Source organism: Aspergillus fumigatus, chromosome 2 (assembly GCF_000002655.1).
Source record: "Aspergillus fumigatus Af293 chromosome 2, whole genome shotgun sequence".
Lineage (NCBI taxonomy): Eukaryota > Fungi > Ascomycota > Eurotiomycetes > Eurotiales > Aspergillaceae > Aspergillus > Aspergillus fumigatus.
This window is the reverse complement of record NC_007195.1, coordinates 2,792,496-2,820,026: the sequence shown is the minus strand read 5'-3', so window position 1 is coordinate 2,820,026 and position 27,531 is coordinate 2,792,496. Positions and strand designations below refer to the sequence as shown.

The 27,531-nt window shown below is 50.4% G+C and overlaps 10 protein-coding genes across 10 annotated transcripts; 5 read left to right on the top strand and 5 right to left on the bottom strand.

Annotated features, from left to right (window-relative positions):
• The first annotated feature begins 187 nt into the window (after positions 1-187).
• On the top strand, positions 188-4,073 carry AFUA_2G10950 (class I SAM-dependent methyltransferase). Its single transcript, XM_077804160.1, has 9 exons — positions 188-1,345; positions 1,399-1,530; positions 1,585-1,601; positions 1,654-1,913; positions 1,965-2,039; positions 2,091-3,372; positions 3,424-3,562; positions 3,617-3,819; positions 3,875-4,073. The coding sequence occupies exons 1-9, from the start codon at positions 1,088-1,090 to the stop codon at positions 4,014-4,016; spliced, it is 2,508 nt and encodes an 835-aa protein (XP_077660323.1). The 5' UTR covers positions 188-1,087; the 3' UTR covers positions 4,017-4,073.
• Positions 4,074-4,176: 103 nt separating this feature from the next.
• Positions 4,177-5,650, bottom strand: AFUA_2G10930 (Rer1 family protein). Its single transcript, XM_750333.2, has 4 exons — positions 5,369-5,650; positions 5,140-5,257; positions 4,769-5,068; positions 4,177-4,704 (listed from the first exon to the last, which is right to left on the bottom strand). Exons 1-4 carry the CDS (start codon positions 5,435-5,437, stop codon positions 4,625-4,627), a joined length of 567 nt encoding a protein of 188 aa, XP_755426.1. The 5' UTR covers positions 5,438-5,650; the 3' UTR covers positions 4,177-4,624.
• A 176-nt stretch (positions 5,651-5,826) lies between these two features.
• Positions 5,827-7,072, top strand: echA (enoyl-CoA hydratase echA; the record flags this gene model as incomplete). The annotated part of the gene is made up of 4 exons (XM_750332.2): positions 5,827-6,160; positions 6,227-6,364; positions 6,416-6,961; positions 7,023-7,072. The coding sequence occupies exons 1-4, from the start codon at positions 6,010-6,012 to the stop codon at positions 7,070-7,072; spliced, it is 885 nt and encodes a 294-aa protein (XP_755425.1). The 5' UTR covers positions 5,827-6,009.
• A 236-nt stretch (positions 7,073-7,308) lies between these two features.
• AFUA_2G10910 (putative MFS alpha-glucoside transporter) lies at positions 7,309-9,044 on the bottom strand (the record flags this gene model as incomplete). The annotated part of the gene is made up of 2 exons (XM_750331.1): positions 7,309-8,670; positions 8,733-9,044. The coding sequence occupies 2 exons, from the start codon at positions 9,042-9,044 to the stop codon at positions 7,309-7,311; spliced, it is 1,674 nt and encodes a 557-aa protein (XP_755424.1).
• A 1,968-nt stretch (positions 9,045-11,012) lies between these two features.
• Positions 11,013-13,511, bottom strand: atg15 (triglyceride lipase ATG15). Its single transcript, XM_750330.2, has 2 exons — positions 13,224-13,511; positions 11,013-13,166 (listed from the first exon to the last, which is right to left on the bottom strand). The coding sequence occupies exons 1-2, from the start codon at positions 13,425-13,427 to the stop codon at positions 11,418-11,420; spliced, it is 1,953 nt and encodes a 650-aa protein (XP_755423.1). The 5' UTR covers positions 13,428-13,511; the 3' UTR covers positions 11,013-11,417.
• A 129-nt stretch (positions 13,512-13,640) lies between these two features.
• Positions 13,641-16,190, top strand: AFUA_2G10890 (VPS9 domain-containing protein; the record flags this gene model as incomplete). Its single annotated transcript, XM_750329.2, has 2 exons — positions 13,641-14,260; positions 14,318-16,190. The coding sequence occupies exons 1-2, from the start codon at positions 13,914-13,916 to the stop codon at positions 16,188-16,190; spliced, it is 2,220 nt and encodes a 739-aa protein (XP_755422.1). The 5' UTR covers positions 13,641-13,913.
• Positions 16,191-16,735: 545 nt separating this feature from the next.
• On the bottom strand, positions 16,736-18,244 carry AFUA_2G10880 (uncharacterized protein; the record flags this gene model as incomplete). The annotated part of the gene is made up of 1 exon (XM_750328.1): positions 16,736-18,244. The coding sequence occupies one exon, from the start codon at positions 18,242-18,244 to the stop codon at positions 16,736-16,738; it is 1,509 nt and encodes a 502-aa protein (XP_755421.1).
• Positions 18,245-18,493: 249 nt separating this feature from the next.
• On the bottom strand, positions 18,494-20,293 carry AFUA_2G10870 (uncharacterized protein). The gene has a single exon (XM_750327.2). The coding sequence runs from the start codon at positions 19,972-19,974 to the stop codon at positions 18,628-18,630; it is 1,347 nt and encodes a 448-aa protein (XP_755420.1). The 5' UTR covers positions 19,975-20,293; the 3' UTR covers positions 18,494-18,627.
• Positions 20,294-20,427: 134 nt separating this feature from the next.
• AFUA_2G10860 (RING-H2 finger protein) lies at positions 20,428-24,398 on the top strand. The gene is made up of 5 exons (XM_001481617.2): positions 20,428-20,882; positions 20,946-21,000; positions 21,173-23,391; positions 23,444-23,719; positions 23,785-24,398. Exons 3-5 carry the CDS (start codon positions 21,247-21,249, stop codon positions 23,890-23,892), a joined length of 2,529 nt encoding a protein of 842 aa, XP_001481667.1. The 5' UTR covers positions 20,428-20,882; positions 20,946-21,000; positions 21,173-21,246; the 3' UTR covers positions 23,893-24,398.
• A 324-nt stretch (positions 24,399-24,722) lies between these two features.
• AFUA_2G10855 (phosphoribosylglycinamide formyltransferase) lies at positions 24,723-26,335 on the top strand (the record flags this gene model as incomplete). Its single annotated transcript, XM_001481616.2, has 3 exons — positions 24,723-25,133; positions 25,206-25,582; positions 25,650-26,335. 2 exons carry the CDS (start codon positions 24,723-24,725, stop codon positions 25,446-25,448), a joined length of 654 nt encoding a protein of 217 aa, XP_001481666.1. The 3' UTR covers positions 25,449-25,582; positions 25,650-26,335.
• Positions 26,336-27,531: the final 1,196 nt, after the last annotated feature.

Here is a 27,531-nt window from a genome sequence, read left to right as displayed (position 1 = left end):
AGCTATGATTGACGGAGATGAATATTCCTTATGAGTAAATCATATTCCGGTCCTCTATGATGGCAGTAGAGCAAATGCCGCTATACCCGAATTGTCATTTGCTGTGTGTTTCCCATTAAACATCCACCACATGCACCTCCTCAACGTTTCATTGAGCAGATTGCAATCCCTCGTCGAGATTCAATTAGTCTTCTTCCTGACCCAACAGTGGCGGAATATGTGTGACGAATCGTCAACGCGACTGTTCAATATCGAACCATGGATGTACCAGGAACGATCAACTGGACCTAACGGAGTCCCTGATGCTGAAATGTGCCGGCGGACCGCGCTGTGATTGGCTCCGCAGGTCTCATACACTGAAGCAGCCCAGACAACCCATTGACCTTCATTGTGATTGCTGATATGAACAACTACTCTCCCCACGGGCACTCGATCGACTGCGATCATTTGCGAACCTTTAGCGGAACGAGGCTCCACGTCCACCGCATTCCCGCACATGCTGCCACTCTGCTTTCCTACTTGCCAGGGCCTTGATGCCTCTCACTCCTCCTACATCGTTCGGGTGCCTACGTACTCCATGCCTTGTCCCAATTCTGTGCTGCAGGGCACTCCAGCAGATCCCCCGTTACAATCATCCAATGGCGTCCTGCGGATGTTGAAGACTATCTGTAAGCTACGGCCTATCAGTTGCCCCATCGAGCTGCGTTTGACTATCTTCTGGCCGAAGTCTCCAAAATGGACCACTTTCCACAACCTTCCCGTTACTGGCGATGCCACATTGATCTGATGGACCTTAGCATCTTGTCTGCCCCCTCGGCAGTCAGGACCATGTGTGGTCCTGATAGGATATGGCGGCCCATGCTGCTCCGATATTGGGAGCCAACGTTTACGTCCGAAGGGTCATGGTGGGGCATCTTTATGATGCATTCAATTGCCCTTGTCCCGAACTGATAGTTGCGCCGTTGATTGAAGAACGCGCCCTTTCTCTCCAGTGCCCTTCTCTCTTGAGGTTGCTTTCAGTCAACTCCTGTTCCTTTCAGTCTCACGTTGGGGATTGATACCTTGAGCCCTTCTTCGCTTTTTCGCCATGAGCTCCTTCAGCAGCACTCCTGCTGGTTCATTTCTGAGCCGCATGGAGCCTGTTCATGCGTACATTGCAGGTGCCGGCTTCTTAGTTTGCGCACTTGTCGGGGTGGTTCTCATGCTGGCATCCCAGCACAAGAAGTTTGACTACAATAGCGGTATCTTCACTTACCTCAGATTCATCTATGCATCGTTCCTTAAGCCCCACAAGAAAGGTCTCAATGGCCAGCAAGATGCGCTAGAAAGCTTCTACAAGACTCAGGTATGAGCTTCGAATGCGATGCATCTGGAAACGCTTACTGACATACCTGCTAGGCTGGTGTATATGATGCCACTCGCAAGCGTCTTCTCTGTGGCCGTGAGGATATGTTGGGGCTTGTTGCCGCGCAATTGAAGTACAAGGTTGAGAACAAAGAACTCCAGGCTGGAAAGGCAATCTGGGTTGATGTAAGACACCTCGGTATCGCTTATTGTTCGCAAACGCTGACACTCGTTGCTTAGATTGGCGGAGGCACTGGGTAAGTGTCAAATCGAGTCATCGTCTTGCTTCGAGGCCTAATCGTAGGATAGCTACAACATTGAGGCCATGGCTTCTTTCCTACCAGTTACCCAATTCTTCTCGCACGTGTACCTTGTCGACCTGTCTCCCTCTCTTTGCGAGGTTGCCCGTCAGCGATTCGAGCGCCTAGGCTGGAAGAATGTCACGGTCGTCTGTCAAGATGCGCGCTCTTTCCGTCTCCCCCATGAGAAAGTCGACCCCCGTGCCCCAGCTCCATCAACTGCAGGCGCAGATCTTATCACCATGAGCTACAGCTTGTCCATGATTCCTGGTTAGTTTTTGGATTAACAAGCATTGAGGCCGCCGTACTAAGTGAATACAGACTACTACAGTGTCGTCGACTCCCTGACCGACCTCTTGAGGGCGTCTGGTATCCTTGGTGTCTGCGACTTTTATGGTAAGTAGCGTACAGCCTTCTGACGTGATAGATACTAATTTATCGTGATAGTGCAAAGTATCGTGGACGTTTCCGCCCGCAACTACATTGGTGGTGCTTTCAATCGCCACGTTAACTGGCTGGGTCGTGCCTTTTGGCGGGCCTGGTTCGATGCGGACCGTGTCAGTCTGGAAGCAGCACGCAGAGACTATCTGGAATACCGCTTTGGAACCGTCATCTCTGCCAGCGAGCGCAATTATCTTCTCGGCGGCATTCCTTACTACATCTTCGTTGGACGTCACAAGAATCTTGCATCAAATCTCTCCGGTCAGGAGACAATTGAAATGTTGGACGCCTCCTTTACTGAATCTCCTTATCTTTCTCCCGCCAATCACACCAAGGAGATGGAGAAAGCAATGGAGAGGAACGCTCAAGAAATTCGTTCCAAAGCCTACGAGTCGGCCGTTATCAACCTGAGCGCGAACCTCCCGCTTCCCTCATCCTTCTACCAGAATCACCACTGCCGCATCTTCTACAATGATCTGCTGCCCAAGCACACGCAGTTCAAGAATGAATACATTTATGCCTTCAACTGGGAAGATCCTCGTGTGGATCATCGTCTTCTCGACATCAAGCGGGATGATGTTATCTTGGCCATTACCAGCGCCGGAGACAATATTTTGGATTACCTTCAGAAGAGTCCACGCAGAGTTCATGCAGTCGACCTGAATCCTAACCAGAATCATTTGCTTGAACTCAAGGTTGCTAGTTTCATGGCCCTTGGTCATCGCGATGTCTGGAAGATCTTTGGCGAGGGAAAACACCCAGAATTCAGGGAACTCCTCATTTCTCGTCTCAGCGCTCACCTCTCCAGCCAGGCATTCCAGTACTGGCTTGAGCACACTCACATTTTCACTTCAAAATATGGCAAAGGACTTTATGAAACCGGTGGCTCGCGCCACGCCATCAAGATGGTTCGGTACCTGTTCAAGGTGTTTGGCCTTGAGGGTCAGGTGAAGAAGCTCTGCGAGGCGCAGACTCTTGCTGAGCAACGTGAGATCTGGCCAAAGATTCGCGCCGTACTCATGAGCAAGCCCCTTCATTGGGCGGTTGTCAGCACCGAATGGTTCGCGTGGAAGGCCGCGGGCGTGCCTCGAAACCAGCGGAATATGATCGTTGACGACTACTTCAAGAGACTGGGCCTGACCAAGGACATGAACCAGGGCAAGGATATCAGTGGCCGGTCGATCTGGCAATATGTTGTGGACACACTGGACCCCGTCGTTAACGAAACCATGATCAGCAACGATAACTACTTTTACTTCCTGTGTCTCCAGGGGCAGTTTTCAAGACGGTGAGTTTGTCCCCAAAAGAGTGCAAACAAACCAATCTAAGTGTATCCGAGATGCCACCCCACATACTTGTCTCCTCAGGCCCATGTGAAGCTCTCTTCGCCCGGTGCATTTGACGGCCTACGTATTCACACAGATGAGATCAACGAAGTGATCAAGCGAATCACTCCCCGAAGCCTGACAATCGCTGTGGTACGCAGCCCCTTGTATGATTTGCCCAAATGACCGATCTAACCCATTTGCCAGATCATGGACTCGATGGACTGGTTCGATCCCGAAGGCACAGAAGCATCGATCCAAGCCCAGAAACTCAACCACGCCCTGAAAATGGACGGCCGCATTCTCCTCCGCTCTGCCAGCATCGAGCCTTGGTATATCAAGCAGTTCGAAGAGAATGGGTTCACAGCCCGCCGTGTCGGCGCCCGCTTCCCCGGCTCTTGCATCGATCGGTAAGTTCTCGATATTCCCTGACTGTTTACCAATGCAATCGCTGACGTACGACAGTGTGAACATGTATGCATCGACGTGGATCTGTACCAAGACCAAGGAGCTGGATCGCCCAACTCCTGCCAGGACGATATCGGCCTTGTCGTTGGGTGACGGCAGCAGCAAGCGGTCACACAGTGTGGAGCACCTTGAGATATGAGTAATGCGTCTCCTTTTTATTATTTCCATCAGATTTTAACAATGAGATGAATAGCATGTTGAGTTTTTTCGTTCTTAATGCCTATCGAGGGGTCTGATGTTCATGATCAATCAGGTGTTATATATCCATTTGCGATGCTAGGGTGGCTAGTTCTTTATGCAAAAGCTGTTATTGGCCGGGCCAAATTGATTTCCACATCGTACCAACTGTCTGATGTTGGTGATATCTGTATGAGTTCTTGTCATCAAATTCGGCTGTCTATTTCAAAATGGTTTCCATCGTACGTAGAAGATACACAGCTGTCTAAGCAATACAAATGAGTATAGTTGAAAAAAGTAATTGGAAGAAAGTGACAAGGTTCGAGCATTGCGGACTTGGAAGCTCTGTACAATAATAAGATAGAAAAAGGGTCGGCTCATTAATTCAGATCACAGGGGTCATCATCAATCAACATCAGTGGTGGAGTTTCGTCTCTCCTCGCGGGCCCCAACTCGCTGTCCCCAAGGATAAAAGGTGTATCCGCTTCACAGGACGGCCTAGGAGCAGATGCAGCATGCACTCCGCAGCAGCAGTATACCCAGCCGCCGCCCCCATGGGATCCGTGACTCTTATGAGCGGCCGTATCTGGTCTTTCCAAAGGAGAAAGGCACGTAGCGGTATTTGATCATATGCTGGATCTGTCGGCGCACTATTTCACATAATATCGTCAGCCCAAGCGCACGACGCTACTTTTATAAAGGAACTGAACTTACTCGTCAAGATGAAGAGGATGATCCAGTAGACCACCAGGACGGGCCAAAAGACCGGGATATCGAAAACGGGGAACCACGAGCAGACGAAGCCGATGGCGATGGCCCGGGTAGCGGAGTGCCAGAACTTGAACTCGGGGAGGCGACGGATGAAGGGGCGGAACTCGTCGTCCTGCTTGGTGGGAAGGCTGGCGGAGGCGTCACCGTCCTCAAGGCCTTCGTCTTGGGTGAGGGAGGGGTCGAATTTGGGTTGAAGGAAGAGCAGGAAGAGGTTCAGGAGGTAGATGCCGAGGGTGTATGCGACTGCGAACATGGGTAGATGTTAGTAAATTTGCAGTTGGGAAGCTGAACAGACGAGAGGGACAGTCGCATACCAATGTACCATCCCTGAGCGAGGATGATTCTCAGGAAGAAGATAAGCAGGAGGACGACGGTGCCGATCCACCGGTAGGTTGTGTAGGGTGTCAGAGCATCGAGGGACGTTTGGTATTGCTATGATCGGAGTCATCAGTCGGAAGCGTTTTCTTTTTCTTCTTTTCTTTTTTGAGGTACAAGACGAAACAATCTTTGCAGACCGATCCACGGTGAATGGAGTTGACTTACCCGCGCAAGCTTTGAGGTCTGCGCTGTCACAGCCGTGAACGGCGTCTGTTCTGGCTCGGGGACATCCATGGCGACGGGATAAGGGAGAGGAGAAAAAGGATTGAGAAAGTTTGTGGACTACTACCAATGCAAGAAGACACTTGCGGGTCAAGCAAGAAAGACGTCCTGTGAGCAAGAAAGAAGAGGATATTCCCACCAACACCGACGAAGCTGGACGGGAAGAACAAAGTTGCTATCTCTCTCGCTCTCCGTCTTGCAGTCTGTCCGTCTACAGAGAAAAAGTGTCCACTGCTCAGCTTTGGGCGGCGACTAACCCGTTTTGGCAGAACCAGCCACATCAACTGCTGCTGCGCCTCAGGGGAGATGACAAAGCTTACGCTAGTCTTACTAGGGTTAGAACCAGCTTACGTTGCCGGGTCAAGTTCACGTGCTTCGCATTGCCTCGGAGCAACGGTTCCCTTCGGCGAATGCGGGGAGATAGCCGGGGTGTAGCATCATAAGTACGGAGTAGTAGTACTCTGTAGTACTAGTAGTATCTAGGACCTGGCACTTAAGTACTGTTAGACTGCGCATCAATTAACCTGCAGCTTGCTCCAACAATCAATCTTACCTAATCTCACCTTCATCACAGCCCTTGCACCATGTTCTCTCGGCAATGTTCCCGCCTGGTCGCGTCCAGGACCACTATCCCTCTGACATCCTACCTTAGCCGTGTTGCCAGACCGTACTCATCTGCTGCCTCGATGTACGAATACATCATCACGTCGACTCCTAAGCCTGGTGTTGGGCTGAGTATGTCCTTTTCCCCGGTCATATTCGAGCTAGTTGGTCCATGGACGAGCGTCTGACAATCTACAGTCACCCTCAACCGCCCCAAGGCACTCAACGCCCTCTCCAGCCCGCTCTTCAAGGAACTCAACGATGCACTATCTAAGTATGAGGAAGATAAAGACATTGGGGCCGTCGTCATCACAGGCAGCGAAAAGGCCTTTGCCGGTGAGTATGCAACATCCTTCTAACCACTACAAACCTGCTGATACCGTCCAGCCGGCGCCGACATCAAGGAAATGGCCCCACTGACCTTCTCCAACGCTTACACCAACAACTTCATCGCCCCGTGGTCGCACCTCGCCAACTCCGTCCGCAAGCCCGTCATCGCCGCCGTCTCCGGCTACGCCCTCGGCGGCGGCTGCGAGCTCGCCCTCATGTGCGACATCATCTACTGCACCGCTAGCGCCACCTTCGGGCAGCCCGAGATCAAGCTGGGAGTGATCCCCGGCGCGGGCGGTTCGCAGCGTCTCACCCACGCCGTCGGCAAGAGCAAGGCGATGGAGCTGATCCTGACGGGGAAGAACTTCAGCGGCAAGGAGGCGGAGCAGTGGGGTGTTGCGGCCAAGGCTGTCGAGGGTGGGCATGAGGAGCTACTGGCTGAGGCGCTTAAGACTGCAGAGACAATTGCGGGATATAGTCGGGTGAGTGTTCTGGCTGCCAAGGAGGTGGTGAATAAAAGCCAGGAGCTTTCGCTCCGGGAGGGCGTGGAGTATGAGAGGCGGCTGTTCCATGGATTGTTTGGAAGCAAGGATCAGAAGATTGGTGAGTTTCTTTCTGGTGATTGACTTACTGCGCGAGGTAGGTTTCCACTGACTTTGGCCAGGAATGACTGCGTTTGCTGAGAAGAAGAAGCCCGAGTGGTCTCATGAGTAGAAAATCATATGCATGGGGCTTAGACATTTAGCAAGGTGATTGAGGAAGAAGATCTGCAGTAATATTCATATCTACTGGCTATTAAGGCAGGCAGAGCATGTACTTGGACCGCATTAGAAGCGTCAAATTGTATTGCGTGAGTAAGATTATGTACAGTACATCATGTCCGGATCTTAGCCGGGCTATATCCACAAAAGGGCCAGGGTAACTCAATTCATCAAATCATGCAGCAACCACTACTTTTGGGTCACACCGGCCGCGGCCATCTGTTGGGCATGGTAGTCGCTCACCACCTGGCTTTCGACAGTCTCGTCGAAGACATCGACGTGCGTACTGGAGAACTTTCTTGCGCTGACCTTACGCTCGAACAGAAGGTCCAGCTCGGCGAACGATCGGCCTCTGGGCTCCGGAACACGGAAGTAAGTGTAGATGATGCAGAGGAAGCAGATTCCTCCCCAGAAGAAGCCGGTATAGTTGCCCCAGTCCCAAGCTCCCGGGTTCAGCATGTACGGCGTAAAGACACCGCAGATGATACCCACGACATTGTACAGATTGCGGCCGAGCACAACGGTCTTGATCTGCAGGCGGCGGGTGGAGAGCTCAGCAACGAGAGAGTAAGCTACCGTTCCTACTGTCAGCTGGTAGACCAGCGCCCAGCAAATCATCATAGAGCCCGTGGCGAGAGATGCCTGGTCCCGGTGCGCCTCTGGTACCAGACCGAGGAAGCCCATGACGAGGAGCATGACGCAGAGACCGCAGAGACCGCACAGGTACAGTGTTCTGCGTCCAACGCCCAGTGTCATGAGGAACCATGCGCCGAACACTCCTGCCATGTTGATGCCGTACTGGCCCATGGCGAAAGAATAAGCCTTGGACGTGTCCAGGCCGGCCTGTTCGAGGAAGTAGGTAGAGTAATTCGAAAAGGAGTTGCCGCTCAAGTTCTGCATGGCCCATACCATGCAGACAATCTCCGTTCGGCGCAGGTCAGTGCCCTTAAAACAGTCGAGGTAGCTGGCGCCTTGGGTGATCTTCTCTTCCAGTGCAGTCGTGTGGACCATCATAGCAATGGTCTCATCAGCATCGAAGTCTTCCTGCACGGTGGTCAATCGTAACAAGGCCTTCTTAGCCTCCCGGGTCCTGCCCTTGCGCACAAGCCACCATGGCGATTCCGGGGCGAGGAGGATGCCAATGAGCAACGGCACAGGCCACATCCACTGCAGACCGTAGGGAATACGGTATGCCCACTCATCGTTACGATCAATCATTGATCTGATCACCCCAACACCAATCAGCTGTCCAAGGCCCCAGCAAAAGTTGACATAGGTGGTCAGGTAGCCACGCAAAGCGACAGGACACACTTCCGAAGCATACGTAATTGTGAGAGTCTGGAACACACCCCACGGAACACCAGCAAGAATTTCGGCCGCAAGTAGAGCTTGAACGTTCGGGGCCGTGAAAAATATGGCGGTGAAAGCGGTGATCAAGATGAGACAGGTGATGAGAGTATAGCGGTATCCGAAACGTTCTGAAGCCCAACCATTGAGGAAGAGACCGATGATTTCTCCAACTGCGGCGCCGTTGCTAAGGCCTGCTTGCCACTATACAACGCCATCTCAGCACACATATCGCAGAAGGGAGGATAGGTGGGCGGAGAACTTACCCGAGCCGGCACTTGATAGTCACCCTTTGAGGTGAGCTCACCGTATTTGCGATTGAATTGCGGGAAGGCATAGAAATTGTTGACGAGGCAGATATCGTAGCCCTCCATGGCAATACAGGTGGAGATCAGCAAGCTCCACCCGACAGCTTTGGGGTAGGTCTTGATGCCTTCCCAGAGCGACATGCGTTGTTCCTTCTCCGTCGCCGCTCTGGCATTGTGAACGACCTTGGCCGCAGATGCTGTAGAATCACGGCGAGGATCGTACTCCGCCGCTGGCCCAATGGCATCCTGCGCCTTTTCGGAAGCCATCATGCGAATACAACTGACGACCTTCAGCCGAACCGAGTGGGGTAGCAGGGAGTTGTAAGAGAATTGTACAATGGGACCACACGGTCTAGAATGACGAGAGAATGAATGTTCCGAGTCAAGGTGACATGTAGTAGAAATGGGGAATAGAGAGGCGAGAAAAATTTGGGACAATCACTGAATTTAAGGCCTCGGGGGAGAAGGACAAAAGGATCCCCACCCTCAAGCTCAAGAAACAGTTTGAGGGTATGGAGGGGGTAGACTCGAGGCCGTGTGACTGTTAGCTAGTGCCTTTCTAGAGTCTAGAGAACGGTAGCAAACAAAAAAAAAGAAAGAAAAAAGTCCGGGATCTTCTGTTGTTTTCTCTCAGTTAGGACTAGAAACAAATAGAATTTCAGGCCAAAGAATCGAATCATTGGATATTGGTCGGGTCATGACACGAGGCTTTTCCTTTGCGGGGAACGGAGACGGACGACGAAGAGTTTGAATTTTTGTTTCTGGAGCGGCTACTACCTCAGACGGTTAGTGTCGTTGTTGAGTGTGGTATTGGGATTCGCTCGAAGCTTCTAGGAGAGTAGGATTGCATTAGCTACGGCTGTTGTGCTGGATGCTTCTGGATTCTGGCTTCGAGAATGGCTTAGGGCACTAAGCTTGTTTCTTCCCTGTCGCTGTTTCATAGGCGCAGAATTTGCCCTGGTCTTTATGGTCGCTATCCTGCCTCTTCTCCCAACCAAGTGCCATCACCAGCACATCGCATCAGTTACTCAGGACGGTGAAAATGAGGCCTTCCGTCTTCTCATCTTCTAGCCAGAATCTGAAACCATAAATTAGATTATTCCTAACCCCAGACTCCACAGATCTAGCGTGGGGAAAATGATCTAGTCACTCGACGTGTCCCGCAGTCTGACAGTCGATTTGCGGAGGTCAGGAATGCGCCTTCAAGGTCACCACCAGCGACTTTCCAATGCATCAACGATCGAATCAGAGTCTGAGATCGCGAATATGCTTTCTTTGGCGCGTCAGGTGAATGGCCAGCACCAAAAAACCCCAAGAAAGGCGCTTCAGAACGTTGAAAATGAGGCATCTCGGTTTCTGAGCGTCGGAAACCGGAATCCGTAGTGACTTTTGTATGGCCGTCGAATATCAAACATCTACAGGCGACGGACCGTCTCTTCCAATTTCTGGGAAAACCAGACGAAAAGGGTATGCTAATGCACCCCACAAACTCTCTGCATCAGACCGATCTACATCTACACATCGAGAGCTGTCTGGAGCTGACCTGGATGGCTGGAATCCAACTTCTAGCTCACGCTGAACTTAGTCTCGCTTAACTCTATCGGCCTCTCCAACGTTAGACGGGGACTAAATCACTGCCCAAGCCGATCGATACAATCCCGAAAGTCATTTATGTCCCTCTGTTTCCGCACCAATAACAATGACTGTAATCGATCCCCTGCCTTACCAACACGGCGTTTGATAGCGACGCCACAGGGCAAAGAAAGTCAATTTCAAGGGTCTCGAGGGTATCCTCGGCCAATCGCTCTCTCGCTGATAAAGCTTCTCTTGCCGGGCTTCAAGTACGGAATCGCTCGACCGAGATGTTAGCATACTGGATAGCCGCCTCGTGTATGTTCTTATTTATCGCGTAATACCTCGGGTAGTCTGAAGGCTGTCAGTAGCTGGTCTTTGTACTCGAAGTCCACTTGGCATTTTTTTTGCTCTTGTCCGACTCTGGCCGGCCCGGTCAAGGTTGGGTTTTTGCTGACCATCACATGAGCGCGTTTTACTCATACTACCATTACCCATCCGGTTTAACATTAAACATACTATTTTGTTGTCAGACCAAAAAAGCGCATCTGGAATTGGAATCAAGATCGACACTTCGCCTGTCTCATGCCGTGCCTCAAATCAGTAGCAACCACCAAGTGCAACTGGTAGAAAGCTGGTTTACAGTTGTATTTGAATCTATGCCGTGTCTTCTGGCAGCTCCATCGGGGTTAAAGAAAATGGGAAGGAATAATTTCATGTGGACTCTATTCAAAAATCATAGTGGAAATCACGTCTACTAATAAATTATTCCAACTGTATCCCAATAACGAGTCGGTATCTAAATTTCAATTTCTCAACGAGAGGATAGTCTCTGAGAGAAAACAGCTTGCATTGACGGCAAGATGATCATTGTAACCAGTAAACTTGACCAGTCCCAAAAAAAAGAATCACTAACGCAGAACGCCTTCATGACCCCGCGCCAAAAGAGAACCAAAGAATCAAGCCAAAATCAGTCGCTCGTATATGGTCATCATGAAGTTTATGCAAATGGTGGTAGGATGAAATGATTCACAACCGCACCCTTATTGAGCGTTGATGGTGGAGTGAACTCTAGCGTAGTTCGGTGCCGGTCGACCCAACACAAATCAAACCGAAGAAAATACTGGAAGTACATGTGTGTTCGTGCGTAGGGGAGGGAGTCGAGTATGGCGCGCTCGGTCCGGACGTGATGGGATGAGTTGCCGTTGTTGACTCGTCATAGCAACCCCAGAAGAAACCCGGATCATCGCAGGTGGATGTTGTCGAAGGTGACGACGTGATGGACGCTGTCGTGCTGGGAGGATCACGACAACCAAACCATCCAGGATCTTTGCATGTGGAGGTAGATGAAGTTGGATATGTAGTTGGCGTGGGTATGCTGGTTGTGACAGAGGGGGCGGCCGTTGCCTCTGTCGTTGTAGTCGGGTCTTTGCAGCCGAACCACCCCGGAGTTTTACATGTTGACGTCGTCGTCGTCGTCGTCGTCGTCGTCGTAGAAGTGGTGGTCGTAGTGGTCGTGCTTTCGTCCAAACAGCCCCACCAGCCGGGGGTCTTGCATGTCGATGTCCGGGTTGTGGTAGGAGCGGTGGTAGTGGTAGTAGTCGAAGTTGTCGTGCTTTCAGACCCATTGCTTTTGAAGAACTTCCACAACTCGCAATCATAGCACTCTTCCTCGGGTGCGCAAGGAGGGATGTCTTCATATACCTCGAGGACGTCGGAAATTACGGCCTCGATCCGGTGGGTTGAAAGTGCAACACGCCATCCCTTATCTTCAACTGTATCGTAAACGCACATTTGGCCGGTATGGCAGGCGGACTCCATCGCATACCCACCCCATGTGCAAATAGAACCGACCCCGTTGCACGTTCCCATGTATACTGGGTCGGCCGTGTGTCCAAAATGGTAAGCTCCTGTGTATTGCCGTGATTGAGGAAGTCTGGGATCGTGGCCCGGCGGACTCGGTAGACCCAAGCGAGCCGCAGGCAGAGCCTCGGGGACAGCCTCGAATGTTACGACAGGTAGTCCAAATGTAAGACCAAGGAGACTGGACATCGCACCACCCAGAGAATGGCCTGTCAACCAGACATTTGCGTCTGGATACATGTCTGTCACATTCGAGTAAAGGTCGATGGCAGCCCTGTAATATCTATTTTCGTCGTTCATGGCCTCAACGATGCAAGTCAAATTTGCTGTAAAAGCAGATTGCTGGCAGTCGCAGACCTGTCGCCAGAGGTACGAGCCTCCCTGCCCACAGCAACAGCTGAAGAACAGATTATCGTTGATCTTATCGTTTGTGGTTGTGCCAGCACCATCGAACAGGGCCGGGCTAGTTCCTTTCAAGGATATGACGATAGTACTGTTCGTTTTATCTGCATATATGTGGCCCCTCAATCCGTCCGACTGCCACCCAAAGCTTGACGAATAGTTGAAACGGCCATGAATATAGTGCCAGTCCCCGGAGCCAGGTTCCTCGATATAGTCGTTCGCCGTCATCTTTGCAAATGTAAGAACGCTTTCTTTATCTGTGACATTTGGACCAGCCAATGTATCCATCACCCACTCTGACGGCGACAGTGCGACCGCCTCCCCCCTGGACCTCGCAGCCGCCAGGTATCCTTCAATGACCGAAAGCCGGCGGTCCGCAAGCCGCTGGATGGTAAGAGGGCTTGATGAAGCAACGAGGGGAGTATCAAATGTTACGAGTTCCTTCTCAAGGCCATCATCTGAAACAGCCCAAAGGCGTGTGTGCGGTTTGATATCGAGCCTCCTGTGAAGATCGGGTTGGTCATGAGTACCTCGCTGATATATATGGCGAAGCGTCTATTGAATCAGAACAATCAGTGTTTGCATCAAGAGATATCAGGGTATAAGACCTACAAATTCATGAGTACCAGTAAGGGCTGGAAGGCCTGTTAGAGGGATCTGGGGACCAAGGTAGGGTGAACCAGACGATGAAGGGTCCAAGTATACATGATCTTGAGCGGAGACGACGCTCGGAAGCAGGGCAACAGATAAGAGGAGACCAGATATACTCATATCCTGCAGAACGCGTCGCTTAGTCCTTTTTCGGCTGCTTTTCATGATGGAAATTGATATATCCAAGGGGATCTCAAAGAGGACTCGAGGAAGCAATCACCGTCGTACAGGTGCCTATCAGCGGCAATGACTTATCGCTGGGGCCAGTGACGCAGTCTGGAGATAGCCAGATGATAGCGCACGTGATGCACTAGAAACGCGTGACACAAGTTGTGGGGACTCTCCCAAAGCGGTAATCATCTGCCTCTCCAAGCTACACTCTCACCACATCTCTGTTACAGTTGAGAGTTTTACTGAGTTTTTAATATGTTTGTTGGTACCAGTTGATACCTTCATTTTTCTGACTTGTTCTTCATCTCAGTTCTTTGTTTGTTCTTCTGCTGTGTCTCGAAATCTGTCCTGATTACCCGCTGACCCATTTTATCACGGAAACGCTGGTAATTGCCCGATCTGCGTGAGCCGATCAGCTGGACTGCGAGGGAATAAATTGATTTCAATATTAATTGTGCAGGCTGCATGCTTTGAAGAGCTATGTCGTCGCATTCTTCGGTCAATGACTCTGCGAAACCTCGTCTCCATACTGCTCGATCATTTCCGCGAATGGACAACCCGGAAATGAGCTCCTTTGCCCGCACCAGGGCAAAGACTGTTCAATCGGTAGCATTTTCAGAGTTGGTGGATTCGACCGCGCTCCCCCTTCCGTTGTCAGTAGATGACGATGAACACGATAATGATCCAGACGTCTTTGAGAAGAGGGGCTCTTCGGGTTCGGAAGCAGGAGATGATGGGCAACAGGGCGACGAGGTCTCTGTTCTGTCTCGGGGTCTGCAGGATCAAGCCGAAGAGCTACCAATCGAACTTATGAGTCTAACTGACAGGTAGGTTAGACTACTCTATTCATAAGTTGCTCGAGCATTAACATATATTCTTGCTAGGTTCGTTAACTCGTTGGGCGCCAAGGTACACTCCTCTCCACCGACCATTGAGAAAATATCTCAGCGCTTTCAAGACTTTTACGTTCGGGCTGAATCGCACATTGCTACTCATATATCAGCCCTAGCGTCTCGAATAAACCGTGATCCTTCTCCTAACCCTCCCCCGCCCCGTGCTTCTCGCTTCGGCCAGTCTAAATCAACAAACAGAGATTCAGGCAATGTTCCGTCTAGCCGGCAGATGTTGACAGCATCAGAGGTTGCTGAACGGCGGAAGGCACGAAAGTCGCTCGCTTCTAAAGGGGCTGCCCTGGAAGAAGCTATCGAGCGAAGAGCTTGTGAATGCGTCTACGACAGAATCTGGAGGCATAAGAGCACATTGGATGAAGTTCGGGATGAGAAGTTGCGTTCAAAAACAGCAGCATTACTCTTGGTTGGGATCAACCTGAAAGACCTAGGGATTGACATCGATATGGCCACTATAAATGAAGAGGATCAGAAAGAGGCGGATCAATGCCTCTCCGTTGCCCGTAAATGTCTGGCAAGAATGAATGAAGCGAAATATCCTTTGGGGAAGCTTCAGCATCTGGCTGGCGCACACAAGGCTATTGTTGATGCATTGACAAAGCTTCTTCCTTCGTCCTCCTCAGCTGATGAGATTTTGCCCACCTTGATCTATACGCTTATCACTTGCCCGCCAGAAGGTATTAACATCATTAGTAATCTTCTCTTCATACAGCGGTTTCGGTCGACAAAGAAAATCGATGGTGAGACGGCTTACTGCTTAACAAATCTCGAAGCTGCAATCAGCTTCCTGGAAAATGTAGAATTATCGGAGCTACGAGCGGACGAAACGCAGGAAGGAAAACTTCAACTGAGCAATGAGACAATAGGTACTCCTGACAGCCTTGACACCCCTCACCAGATGAGCAAGGCCCCCGTGTCTACCGTTACAAAAGCGAACGCTTCTCCAGAGATCTCCAAATCAGATGCTAAGGAAGATGCTGCCGAAGGACTACTTAAGCAACAGTCACCAGCGACGCCTCAACAACCTCGTCTGAACAATTTGTTCCAACCTCCGTCGAAAGTGCTTGGTGCTGCCAACGATGTTGTTCGCAACACTGCCGATCAAGGGTTGAAGAATATTAGCGCATCGCTGGACAGCAGCTTCAACTTTCTGTTCGGCCGTCTTAAGGAGCTGCAATCCAGCCAACTGTCTGCCAAAGACGGTGGCAGTCCAATCCTGCCGAAGACACTAGCAGAAGCTCGTCGTCTTGTCACTTCTCCGCCTTCCCTTGATAAGGGTGTCTCTCGGGATAATGGAGGGGGCGATTCTTTAGCGACTCCTGATCGACCCCCACTGCGACGCATCGGCTCAAGGGCGGAAGATACCTTCATGGGTCTAGTCAGCGGACACAGGACCCCTCGTGATCGTAGCACGGACAGTGTGAGGACTCAGGCCAGCTTGAAAACGGCCACTGCCACCACGGGTGCGCTAAAGGATGAGCCTTCGTCAGCTGCCTCTCAAACGAACCCTTTGCCTACCACCCCTCTAGAGTCAATGAGGAACTTTGGAAACAGCATCAATCCGCTTAATCATATTCCGGGGATGATACGGAACTTCGGGCGCAGCACGCCAGACTCGGGAGGAAGTTTCGCCGCTCTTGCTCCTTCAGAGAAGACGAAGACTTCACCTTCTTCTCGAGAAGTCCCCGGGAATAACAGCAGTAACCAGCCTAAGATCGATCCGCCTATTCAAAGATTTCTCCAAACCCAACATGCCAACGAACTGACAATAGGTGATGTAGTCGTGTTGCTCGAAGACTACAAACGCCTTGCAGCAGCGTTACTCAGGCAGGCTTCGGATTCGAGTTAACTCATGCTTGTCACTCCATCACCTTCCCGCATCCTCTTTATTTTCCTTCGCATTTCTGTTTGATCTCACGGCGTTCATGACACTATATAATAGATTGCAGATAGCGTTCATTTTCGAGCGGTGGAAACATAAGCTTTGAATCATTTCGAGGATGGTAGCATTATGGGAGTTAGAGTACAACTTTGACGCAATTTAAAGTGCTGTTAGGAAAGGAAAACATATCTATCAGTCAATAATTCAGTTACACAAGGGTATAATGATGCTAATAACATATGTTTTTCTGGAGGCTGAAACCCGACCCTAGGATTCTGTCTCAAGCAGATTGTGTAAGATGATGGAAAACACACCATGTGATATTCAGCATGACATCCTCATGGCTATTTGCAGCAGCGTATGGTAGCATAACATGGCCATTCTCAGAGACGCCAAACAAGGTAAAATAATCGAAATAAGAGTAGTAACAGCGGGCCTCGTTACGGAGCTCTCTTCAACCACCAGGGTTGGTAGTACTTATTGCTGCGTTGCTCTGTTGCAAGGTATGCGCTTCAGGGTGTACGACCACGCAGCACCTCTGCACCGCCCGTCTTCATTTCATTCAGCTTCTTATCCAAATCGGAACTTTCTTCCCGAACAGCATCATGTCTTCTCTTTATTTCTGCTTCGAACATAGCAGCCGTCCTTCGACGAGCGCGGCGTAGTTCCTTCATTTCCGAAAGTAGCTTGGAGAATTCGTCAAGTAACTGATCGCCGCACTCTTCCCATTCATCAATACTTAAATTCGAGAAATATGTTTGGCGGTCCTCTTCAGATAGTTTCATGAGGAAAGAGATCCTGTCTTCTTCTGTGTATCCAGATGGATCCTGCGATGGGTTCAAGGTTGCAGTGGCTCGTGCAGTGGCAGGATCGAAATCAAACGGCTCAGCCTGGAGTTCCTCAAAAGTCTTCTTGGACAGAATTTCAGGAGGATAGTCTGCTTCTAGGACTCGCTTCTTGGTCTGGGCCGTATCTGAGCTTATGCGCTTCACCGAAGCACGTCTGGAAAATGGGTCGCGGATCGTCTCGTCGTCATCGAGATCGTCAAAATGGGTAATGTCGAACGCAGTTAAGGATGGTTCGCTGTCGCCCTTTCCATGATCATTTGCAAATAGCCCGGTGTCTCCCTCCGGACCATGGGAGTGGAAACGGGTAATGCTGTCTTTTCTCCGGGGTTGTGCTCTTGGACCGGCAGTGCGCCGAGTTGGAGAGATGTCCAGCCTGTCAAGGAGGGACGGCTTTGGCGGGCTGAAACGCGTCCTCGGAGTTGCTGTCATACTGCGAGGAAGGACAATTCTTCTGCCTGCGTTTGCTGATGAAAACGTAGTAGGAAACTTTGCCGATTCCCCCTGAGTCTGGTGGCCGGGCTTAGTATGTTTTCGTTTACTGGCACTCCAGAAGCCTTCTAGACGTTTGCTTAGAGGTTCCTGGGCATGACGGTGTCCATGAGACATGTACCAGTCGTTATTATCTTCAGCTTTGTCGTCGCCCGCGACGGACGTCATTTGGCTAGTATCATCGTCGGCATCGGCATCATCTGATTCAAAACCCGCAGTCCTCATGGCTTTGTCTCCTAAGTTCTCATACCAGTTCGATGAGTATGGACGACGTCCGTGTCGGAATTCCTGAAGAGTCTTCCCTTCTGGCTCCTGATACTGCACACTTTGAACTGGCGGCAAGTGATGTTGCTGCGGTTGCGGTCGTTGAATCTCTTCAACATCGACAACGCTTGTCCCAGCAACAGTTGAGTCATCGATCCCCTCAACATCCGTGTCAAACATGTCCCGGTGCACGCCATTTTCATGCACTGCCTGCGACGACTCTGGAAATGTCACTCCCCCGTATGCATCCAATTGCGCTCTTCCGTTCATCCCTACAGGCACAGGAGCAACAAGTTGAGTCTGGGGGACTTCAACTCTCACCTGTTGTGCTAAGAGCTGCCGGGACTGATTCGGTGCATCAGCCTTGGATTGACGAGGTGGACCAGCCTCCTTGGAATGGATATAATCCCCCACCCCCATAGTTCCTTAGATCAAAGGCTTAGGAAGGTAGACATTCAAACTCAAGCTCGCTGAATGTTCACCGCAGTAGATTGATATAAAATACGGCGGTCACTGCCTACAAAGCGGTGAAATCGTAAATCCTCTGCGTCAATATTTAAATTCTGGCTGCCCAAGGGCAGATTCCAAACGCGTTATTTTCACAGCGCGCCAGACAGATGCTCATGTAGTCACGTGATGATAAGTAGCTCGATAACAGCATGGAGGAAGATGGTCTCAAGGTTGCTTGCCAGGTAGAGAGCATGTTTCTCACATTTATCTATACTGTGCAAACGTTAAGCTATTTACATACAACACAGTTGCCAATAATGAACTAAGCGCAAAGTAAAAGTAAGCTGAGATCTCTAGAATCCCATACCAGATGAAGCCATCGAAGCACTGTCATCAATGTGAAAGTGTTCCAATGTAGAGGCAACACTTCTGCCGCGTTGCCTTGCTTTCTCAAAGAACTCTCTCGATTTGAGAATTTCAGACTGTCTTTTTTCCATTGCAAGGCGTCGCTCACGCCTGGCTTGAATAGAGTCATGTAGATGGTCGGTATCTTCTCTCACAGAACTGCGACCGTCACTATCATATTCGTCCTCCTCTTGGTGTGGGACACATGACACAAAGAGATCTCCAATCCAAAGCGATAGCATACCCCTGAGCTCCAGCAACTCAGGAGAGTCCGAATACGGGGGAGAGACAAGTATCTCATCCATCCTAGCCGCAATTTGCTGTGCTTCTTCGAGTTCCCTCGCTCGTACGCTGGTAATTAGATGATGCTTTCTGTGCTTGGAGACGGATTCACCGTCGGAGACCTGCCCTAATTCTTCATCTTCCGAAAAGTCTCCGGGCGAGTCTTCATGGCGACTGTGAATATCTTCTCTGGCTAAGGTACTCTCCTCTTGGACAACGTAAATCCACAGACCAAACATTGCCGGGTAAAAATGCAAGGAGCAGATAGCGTCGGGAGCGGATTTGCGGTACGGATGTTGTACAATAAGCCTCTCGTAATAATGCTTAGCATCTTCAAACCCCTTCCGTGTAAAGTATGGCCTTGAAACATGGCCCCCTCCGCTTTCGTGTCCGTCACCAGTCGGCTGAATCCCTGGTGCATTTTCTGCTGCCTGGCGACCACGTCGAAGCAGGATCTCAGCGCCAATGCCCCATCTGCCGTCCGTGCGAACGTCGATGGGAGAACCGGCAAATTCTTCTCGGAGAATCAATCCCCAGGCTCTTCCGGCACGGATGTAGTCACCTTGCAGAAGACAGCGGTGCAGAATGGAAGTGATCACGGCCAAATGTTGCAGTCGAAGGTTGCCCTGGTAGGCACTGGATTGGGGAGGATATATTGGAGGAGACAAGGAGGAGAGACTTTCCAAGATATCGCCACGGCTCTCCTTCTTAGGAAGCTCGCTCTTAGCAGGGGCATGAGGGAAGAGGCCTCCAGGTAATTCTTGGTCGAATGAAAGGCCAGCAACGCGATATTGATGGGCTTCTTCAGGAGATAACGTTAGAGATGGAGCAATAGGCGCTATTTCCGACGCACCATCCGTCGTTTCTCCTTCTCCATCTCCATTATCGGCGCCCCAATCATCAGAATGTTTTTTGCGCTTTTTGGCCTCATAGCGAGCTACCCGCACGCTGGCAGGTTGCTGCCATGATGGAAGAGGCAAAGAGAACGCAGATGCTGAAGGAACGAAAGCCATAGTGAATGCTGAACCCCCGAATGTAGTAGGACCCAGCAGGAAACCAAGGGAGATGGACCCTGTATGAGTGCAAGGAAGTGGTGATTTCCTCCCCTTTCTGTAAGGTCACCTTTCCTGCTCAGATCAAAAGTTGTCTTTCTCAGGCGAAGGATATATTATCCTCCAACTGGAACAGTCGAAAGCTTCAAACCATCAAGCACACTAAAGTAATGATGCTGAAAATAGCGATGATCCATTATGCTTGTATTATACTTTGCTTCAGCAATGATAGCCTTCATTCAAAATAGCACCATTTTTGAAGGTGACTGTTTCTGGAAACTCATGACATGGTAGTACTGGCTGGTGTATGGTGAGCCTAAGGCCCCACAAGGCCTAGATCGAAACCAGGCGAATCACCTGCTGTAAGCCAGTCTGACTAATAATCTGCCTAAATGGAATCCCGCCAAAACCACACCCAAGCGCTGACTGTTGGAGGCTTGGACCGTTGGATGACGAACAACGAGATCAACAACACTTATTACGGACTACTACCTTCCTAGACAGCCCCAACTAAACCTGGGACGAGAGTAGTTAGTGTCTGGACTCTGGCTCATAGCTTAAAGAATCCAAAGACTACTCCGCAGAGAGGTCGACTGCCTATCATCCTCTGATTCCTATCTATGGTCGGCGTCCCGCCATCATCGTCATCACCGTCAACAGTATTCAACAATACGAGTTTCAATAAGACTCCGTCTGTCTAGTCGCTCATCTTCACTAGATCGAATCTTGCCACAATCGCTCTTCAGTCCTGCTACTAACACGCTCTCGTTCTCTTCGATCGTCGCTCCCTTTGGTGTCGACCTCTGACCGGCTGCAACCTTGGACTTCTGACACGTCGGAGAAACTATCCTCTGGCAATACCCCTTTAGGTGGTGACAACAAAGCTTCCTGAGCCCTCCAGAAACCTCTTCTTACAAGAATCTCGCTTTTAGGCTTGCAAATGTTGTATGGTATGGCTTAAAGGTCAATTCTCTTAGATCTTCCGAGGTACTCTCAAACCACTTTTCTTCGAGATTGTCGAATATTTCTGGATTGCCGTATTTCCTTTGTGGCCTTCATCTGTGATTTAATGAGCTCGTCCTTCTTGCATGCTACAGGTGTTGATCGTTCGATTGCACGTCGCTGCTGTTCTACATCTGACTAATGTTGGGTTCTTTAGTCATCCGTCCTTCCATGGCCATCTATGGTTTATAAACAATCATCGCCACTTCCCATTCTCACATCTTCGTGGCTATGGGACAGTCCTCTTCTACACAAAGGAATCAACACCACACAACTCCCTCAGATCAATCCACCTTCCTCCGCACCGACCGCGATCAATTGAATCTCAATGAAGACATGAATCACCGGTCGAATTCTGATCAGGCCGAGGACACCGCGCTCCCGTCAGGAGCAGAACCGAATGACGGCATCTCCCATACTTCTCATTTAGCTCAAGGCAATCCAGGGGCCGCGACATGGCAGGCAACAGGTACCCCAAATGCCGAGCAGCCTCATTTGACAAGGATGGAGAGTATACACGAGGAAGATGGTTCACGGCACGAACCGGATCAGCAAGAGTATCGCTCTGCGATACTTGCGCGAATGGCCGCGCGACGTCAGTCTACAATGTCGAGACTAGGTTCCAGGATTTTACCTAACTCAGTTATTCGTGGCCTCCTTAATAGTGAAGAGGAGACCCCGGCAGAGGGACAGGCTCACAGGCATGGAATTGTAGCGAGATCAGTCCCGAGATCCGACTCTTATAGCAGCAGTCGCTTTAGTCCTTTCACATCGCTCAGCTCGAGAAGCATCGCCAGGCGGCGATTGATCAGGGTACCCTATTTTATTCCCCGCGCTGATCCGTCCTTGACTCCTGATACGCACACCAGTTTGGCATCCTTGGACTCGTCATCAGAACAAGCCACACAACCTGCCAGAGGATCGTGGCGTCGCAGTGCCCGACTGAACCGCGTTCGAAATTCATTATCGGCGCCCATCACGCAGATATTTGGCCATCCGTCCATCGCAGACTCTGAGATGACAGAACACCCACATTTCCGGGAGGACCTGGGCGACCATCCCGAAATTCGTCTGCCACCACTGAGTGCCATGGACACGAGCATGGATTTCGGCCACGCTCATGAACTTGATTCTGTGGAAGCTGCAGCGGGTGATAATCATCTACCAATGCCGCCACTCTTCTCACAGTCCACTCAAAACGCTTCAGCCTCACGTCAATTACCGGGCACCTTAAGTGCAAGACCCTCCAGAGTTCTTCGGCGTGATGAGCACACTCCTCTTTCACGGGTTCTGCAATTGGCTGCGGCTGCGATTGCTGCCCAGCTTTCTGGCGCTGCGGGCCCAGTACTGCCCAACATCCAGTCTTTGGGCAATGATGGAATAGAAGGGTCGCTGGAAAACTTCATCCAAAGTCTACAGCATGCCACATCAGCACAAACCGCCTCGAATGACACCCCAAGTGCCTCAGGAGAAAACAGCCCTCCCCAGCCCGTTAACTTTTTACGGGTTTTCAGGTTTGCCAACTCAGACAATCCAAGCCCTGCAGCTTCCTCAAATCACTCAACTACGGAGCCGGATTCTGCAAGTAGTCGTGGCGATGGTATGGACGTTGACAATCCCGCCGGGAATAACGAGGGCCGCACCGTTACTTTGGTAGTTGTGGGCGTTCGATCTGTTCCCACAGGCAGTGGGCCGTTTGGCGATCAACAGTCGAATGCTGCGCCCGGCCTGGACGCATTGTTGCGACTTCCATTCCTAGCGCCAGGAAATCCACCACGAGCTCAGGACAACAGTCCCGCAGTTCCTCTTGCTGATAATCGGCCACAATTCGTACCTAATCGACAACAACACGGTGCTCCCGGCCCTTTGTCGACGAACATTGAAACCTCACACCAGGGCCTTCGAAGCGCGCGAAGATTTTCTGACGCTGGATCTCGCGTTCCGTTCCCTCCACTCCCTTCGACTCTCTCGGAGAGTCCTCCGGGTCCCCATCCGCCTCCATCGACACCTGCCGAGCCAGGCTTATCTGCAGTATCTTCAGGCGCATCAACACCCAATCGGAGACTGTCCTCTGCCTCGGCGTTGCCGTCAAACCCCTTGCCTCAAGTTGATGAGCATCCATTGATGCAACCGTCAGTTGAGCCTGCACCTGAATCCACTGCAGACAGGATCCCGTTCCAGCCGTCACATCAACGGCGGCGCAGTGATTCCGAGTATGCTCGCCATCGTGAGCTAGGCTCTGGCGCTGTTCGACGCAATGGTGTCGTGGAACCTGACACTCCCCCTCCTGCGGGCAGAAGCTGGCTGATTTATGTCGTGGGAACCAACCTTTCTGAGAACCATCCTGCGTTTGCAACACCTAGCCTCTTTACCGATGTAAGTTGTGTTTTTGGCATGCCCCGAGACTCAAAGCTAATACAATTTATAGAACCCCACCTACGAAGATATGATTCTCCTTTCGTCGCTTCTTGGACCCGCGAAGCCACCGGTTGCCACCCAGGACGACATCGATCTCGCTGGAGGACTATATCGACTTGTAGAGCTTGCAGGATCGCTCGTCGCAGAGGCTTTGGATGGCGCTGGCACGATCCAAATCCCTGATGGCGAACGTTGTCTGATCTGTCTCGGTGACTACGAAGCCGCGGAAGAGCTCAGGCAATTGACAAAGTGCAAGCACGTCTTTCATCGTGATTGCATTGATCAGGTTCGTCCCCATCTTCGCATGCGTTTGTCTGTGCAACCTGCTTAGACTAACAATTTGTGATATAGTGGTTGACCACGGGTCGGAATTCTTGCCCTCTCTGTAGAGGCCAAGGTGTGAGTGAAGCGACGAACAACACACCAGCACCCACTACGCAAAACGCCGCGGCTGCTTAAGCCTGTCTCGCTGGTGTTGCTCGAGCCTATACGTACGCTAGCCAAAGCCAATGACTCGTCTTCACTTTCTCTTTCGTTGGACTTTAGGTTTCTCAACTTCTTTCGGACATCCGAATTATACCAGAGTTGGCATAAGGCGTGTGGCTTATAGTATGACGGCTGGACGTAACATTGTATTCTTTTCAGCCTTTTTGATATTTCTCACGACTACCCCCCATTCGCGCTGTTTATCCATTGGCTGGCTCTTGATGCTCTGATCAATTCCAATTGTGTTTTACTAGAATTTAGATGGGCAATGGGCTTTTGTCACTTGGCATGATGGAAGTCTTCATACCTTTCGTTACATATCTCTTTTGTTAGAGCGTTGTCGCAATATTCCCCCTTCAGTCTCTGCTTTCAGATCTTGATGCAATGGTCATGGTGATTCCTCTCTGCAGAAGACCGAATCAAGTAAACTATCTTATTCTAGTTGCATTTAGGCGCAATATCAGCTGCACTTTCAGTTCAAGTAATGCAAGGAGAGTTGGATGAAATCATTTGGCCTCAGACACAAAAGCGAGTCGCTGCCCCGCATTCCCGCTGAGTCAGCCCACCATCAGTTTGGACCCCGCTCTCCTTATCAACAAAGAAAAAGGTCGGAGTTGGAATCTTTGGCTCCAAGGTCGATCAAGGATGTTGCGCACCTGTTGACCCGTCAATTTGTCTTTCTATCCTTTGAATTTAGGTTCAGCAGTTTTATTCATTAGTGCCGTGAAGAATACTTCATTCTGTGGGCTCCAGATTCGCCAGTGCATCCTTCAAATACAGTCAGTAACCCGGACTCACACGAGATGGAGGCCCCAATCCGTCTCACCGTCCTCATTTCCGGCAATGGGTCGAATTTACAGGCGGTAATCGATAAGGTCAGCGAAGGTCAAATTCCTGCCAATATTGTGCGAGTTATTTCCAATCGCAAGGACGCATACGGACTGGAACGGGCAAAGCGAGCAGACATTCCGACTCAGTACCATAACCTTGTGAAATACAAGAAGCAGCATCCTTCGACACCGGAGGGTGTACAAGCAGCACGGGAGGAATACGATGCCGAATTGGCTCGACTGGTGCTCGCGGACTCGCCGGACCTGGTTGCTTGTTTGGGATTCATGCATGTGCTATCGCCGAAATTCCTAGAGCCACTAGAGGCTAAGCAGTTGAAGATTATTAACCTTCATCCTGCGTTGCCGGGGGCTTTCAATGGAGCTGTGAGTTTATCTTTCTTTCTTTCTTTCTTTCTTTCCTGTTTTTTCTGTCTGGCTGATTTTGTTTTCTGCCAGCATGCGATTGAGCGTGCCCATGCCGCCTGGCTGGAGGGCAAGATCGATAAAACGGGTGTCATGATTCATAATGTGATATCGGAGGTTGACATGGGCAAGCCGATTCTCGTCCGCGAGATTCCCTTTGTCAAGGGTGTCGACGAGGATTTACACGCCTTTGAGCAGAAGGTCCATGAGATTGAGTGGGGGGTGGTAATTGAAGGAGTGCAACTCGCTATCAACGAAATTCGAGCCCGGCAATGAGAGTTGACGGGTTTGATCATGGATCGGAAGGGCTTCTGGAAAAAAATAGTTTGATGTACAATTATGGGGTGACGACTATGATACTATGATACCTTGCATGAATATTTTTGAGAGATACCTTGAAAATAATATTGGTATGGCAACTTTGTCTGCGTCTTCTCCGTTCATTACCAAGTCGAACCTTTTGCTGACGCTTCAAAGAGGCACCTTAAAAGCATCGAGATACCATGACATAGATTTAAGGGCTTAGGCCTGTGAGGATATTCCTGATCGAGGCTTTGTTCTCTGCGCTGAATTTCTGTCACAGAATCACGGGCTAGAGTTGGTTCACGAGATTTGATGTCTGCGGCCTCTTTTCTGCACTTTCAGCATTCTTTTAGGAAAGTGCTACCTACCCGACTATGCCAACACTGGATTACTCCGATAGCCCATCCCGGACGAACTCGGGATGACGGTTGTCAAAGTTGTGGACAACCAAGCCTCTGGTGCCATGATCTACAAGGATGCCATCCGTATTCCGTAGTGCTAAATGGTGATTGACGTCTGGCAACGACCCTTACCATCGGGCATGCAGTTGCTACCGCAATGTCTGTGCGCTCTGGGACTATCAGGATTGAACGCCGTCACCCCGCCCATGGGTGCCGATTTCGCTGTTTGAGTGACTCAGTCACCGTGTTAAGGTACGGACTGACAGGGTAGCCTACAGCATACAGGGATTATTATAAGCTGGTGTTTTACGCTTGGCACTAGCAACCAGCATAGCATTATCCTATAATGGTTTAAAACAGCTAACGAAGACGTCACAACTAGCGCGGGAGTAGCTACTGCAAAGTCTACAAATGCAGCTATAAATTCAAATGGCTCACCAGAATATGGACCCGAGCATTAGGCGTATTTGATAAAGGACGGACAACGGAGTAGTGGTCACCCTATTACTATTCGGCGATGTTCGAATCGGCCAGAGACCAAGACTCGGAGTCAAGACAACTTCCGGCTAATCTTAATTCGTCCCTGAGAGTGAAAAGGATAAAATGGTTACGAGATCCACTCAGCATCAAGGCTCTCCGGAACTTTAGCCTATCTCCGAGTTCGACATTGCCATGGGATACGGAGTAGTCTAGATCCAGCCCGGTGCTGACTTCCTTCATTTCCGAAATGGCTTTTCCCAGAAGCTTGGTTCTACTTTCAGAAGTGCTCATTAGATATCCAGAATCCAGAGAAAAAGTTCGTACGGGGGGTATGGACACAGTTGTCTCGAGCCTGATAACTCCCCACTGAATGTCCTGTGGCTTTGTGAGGGTTGTTCAATGGTTATCTCAATCTGATATACTCCGTAGGCCAGGTTACTTGGTTGGGCCTTGTGTCTGGCAGACTATTTAGGTAAACACTGCGGAAATCCCGAGAACTGATCGTCGACTGCAAGTAGCCTGCAGCATTGCTAGTGAGCGTCGAATCACGGAAAGCATTGCTATAGTTTCGCAGTATTATACCCATCGTTCTGTATACCAGCCATACCCATGCATGCGCCAATGTTGTCTATTCAATGATAGCTCGTTTTCTCATGGCAGAACAGGCAGAGCTGTCAATTCGAACCGCCGATCAGGAACATCCGTCGGTGCCGCACTGCCGAATAACCTTACTGATGCAATTCTGGCAGAGAGTAGCGGCTTGGAGCGAATCAGCAACTAAGAAAATACGACAATACGATTACGGGGTCAGAAAGTACCTAAAGTTCCTAGGTAAAACTGTGTGTTTCAAAGGCTCTCTTGGAGATTACATGTGACGATTCCACCATTTAATGCTTGATTGCTACACAAATCCACCAAATATACTCCGTGCAACGGAGTATCTGTAGTACCCGCAGAAAGTTACTACTACCTGCCTAGGTAGTAACTAGTACTTGTATCATCTGGTGGTCTGTTCAACACATTTCTCCACCCAATCCCGGACCTGGCGCTAGACCTTGGACGAACGTTCGGCATTGCGTACAGAGTTGCACTAGGCCAGCCGCGCACGTTGTTCAATGGACTGGTTTCAGATTTGCCGACAGGACGTGGTAGCCTTCTGGTAGTAGTGGCTGATC

Bases quoted from the DNA above. Each gene is read 5' to 3' on its own strand.
- AFUA_2G10930 (XM_750333.2), bottom strand. From the start codon at position 5,437: ATGGATGTCCCCGAGCCAGAACAGACGCCGTTCACGGCTGTGACAGCG. The intron at 5,258-5,368 runs GTAAGTCAACTC...CTCCGATCATAG, and splicing joins AGACCTCAAAGCTTGCGCGG to CAATACCAAACGTCCCTCGA. The intron at 4,705-4,768 runs GTAAGTTCAGTT...TATGTGAAATAG, and splicing joins CATCCTCTTCATCTTGACGA to TGCGCCGACAGATCCAGCAT.
- AFUA_2G10870 (XM_750327.2), bottom strand. From the start codon at position 19,974: ATGGCTTTCGTTCCTTCAGCATCTGCGTTCTCTTTGCCTCTTCCATCA.
- atg15 (XM_750330.2), bottom strand. From the start codon at position 13,427: ATGAAAAGCAGCCGAAAAAGGACTAAGCGACGCGTTCTGCAGGATATG. The intron at 13,167-13,223 runs GTAGGTCTTATA...CTGATTCAATAG, and splicing joins TTACTGGTACTCATGAATTT to ACGCTTCGCCATATATATCA.
- AFUA_2G10950 (XM_077804160.1), top strand. From the start codon at position 1,088: ATGAGCTCCTTCAGCAGCACTCCTGCTGGTTCATTTCTGAGCCGCATG. The intron at 1,914-1,964 runs GTTAGTTTTTGG...AAGTGAATACAG, and splicing joins CAGCTTGTCCATGATTCCTG to ACTACTACAGTGTCGTCGAC. The intron at 3,563-3,616 runs GTACGCAGCCCC...CCCATTTGCCAG, and splicing joins GAAGCCTGACAATCGCTGTG to ATCATGGACTCGATGGACTG.
- AFUA_2G10860 (XM_001481617.2), top strand. From the start codon at position 21,247: ATGGGACAGTCCTCTTCTACACAAAGGAATCAACACCACACAACTCCC. The intron at 23,392-23,443 runs GTAAGTTGTGTT...TACAATTTATAG, and splicing joins CACCTAGCCTCTTTACCGAT to AACCCCACCTACGAAGATAT. The intron at 23,720-23,784 runs GTTCGTCCCCAT...TTTGTGATATAG, and splicing joins ATCGTGATTGCATTGATCAG to TGGTTGACCACGGGTCGGAA.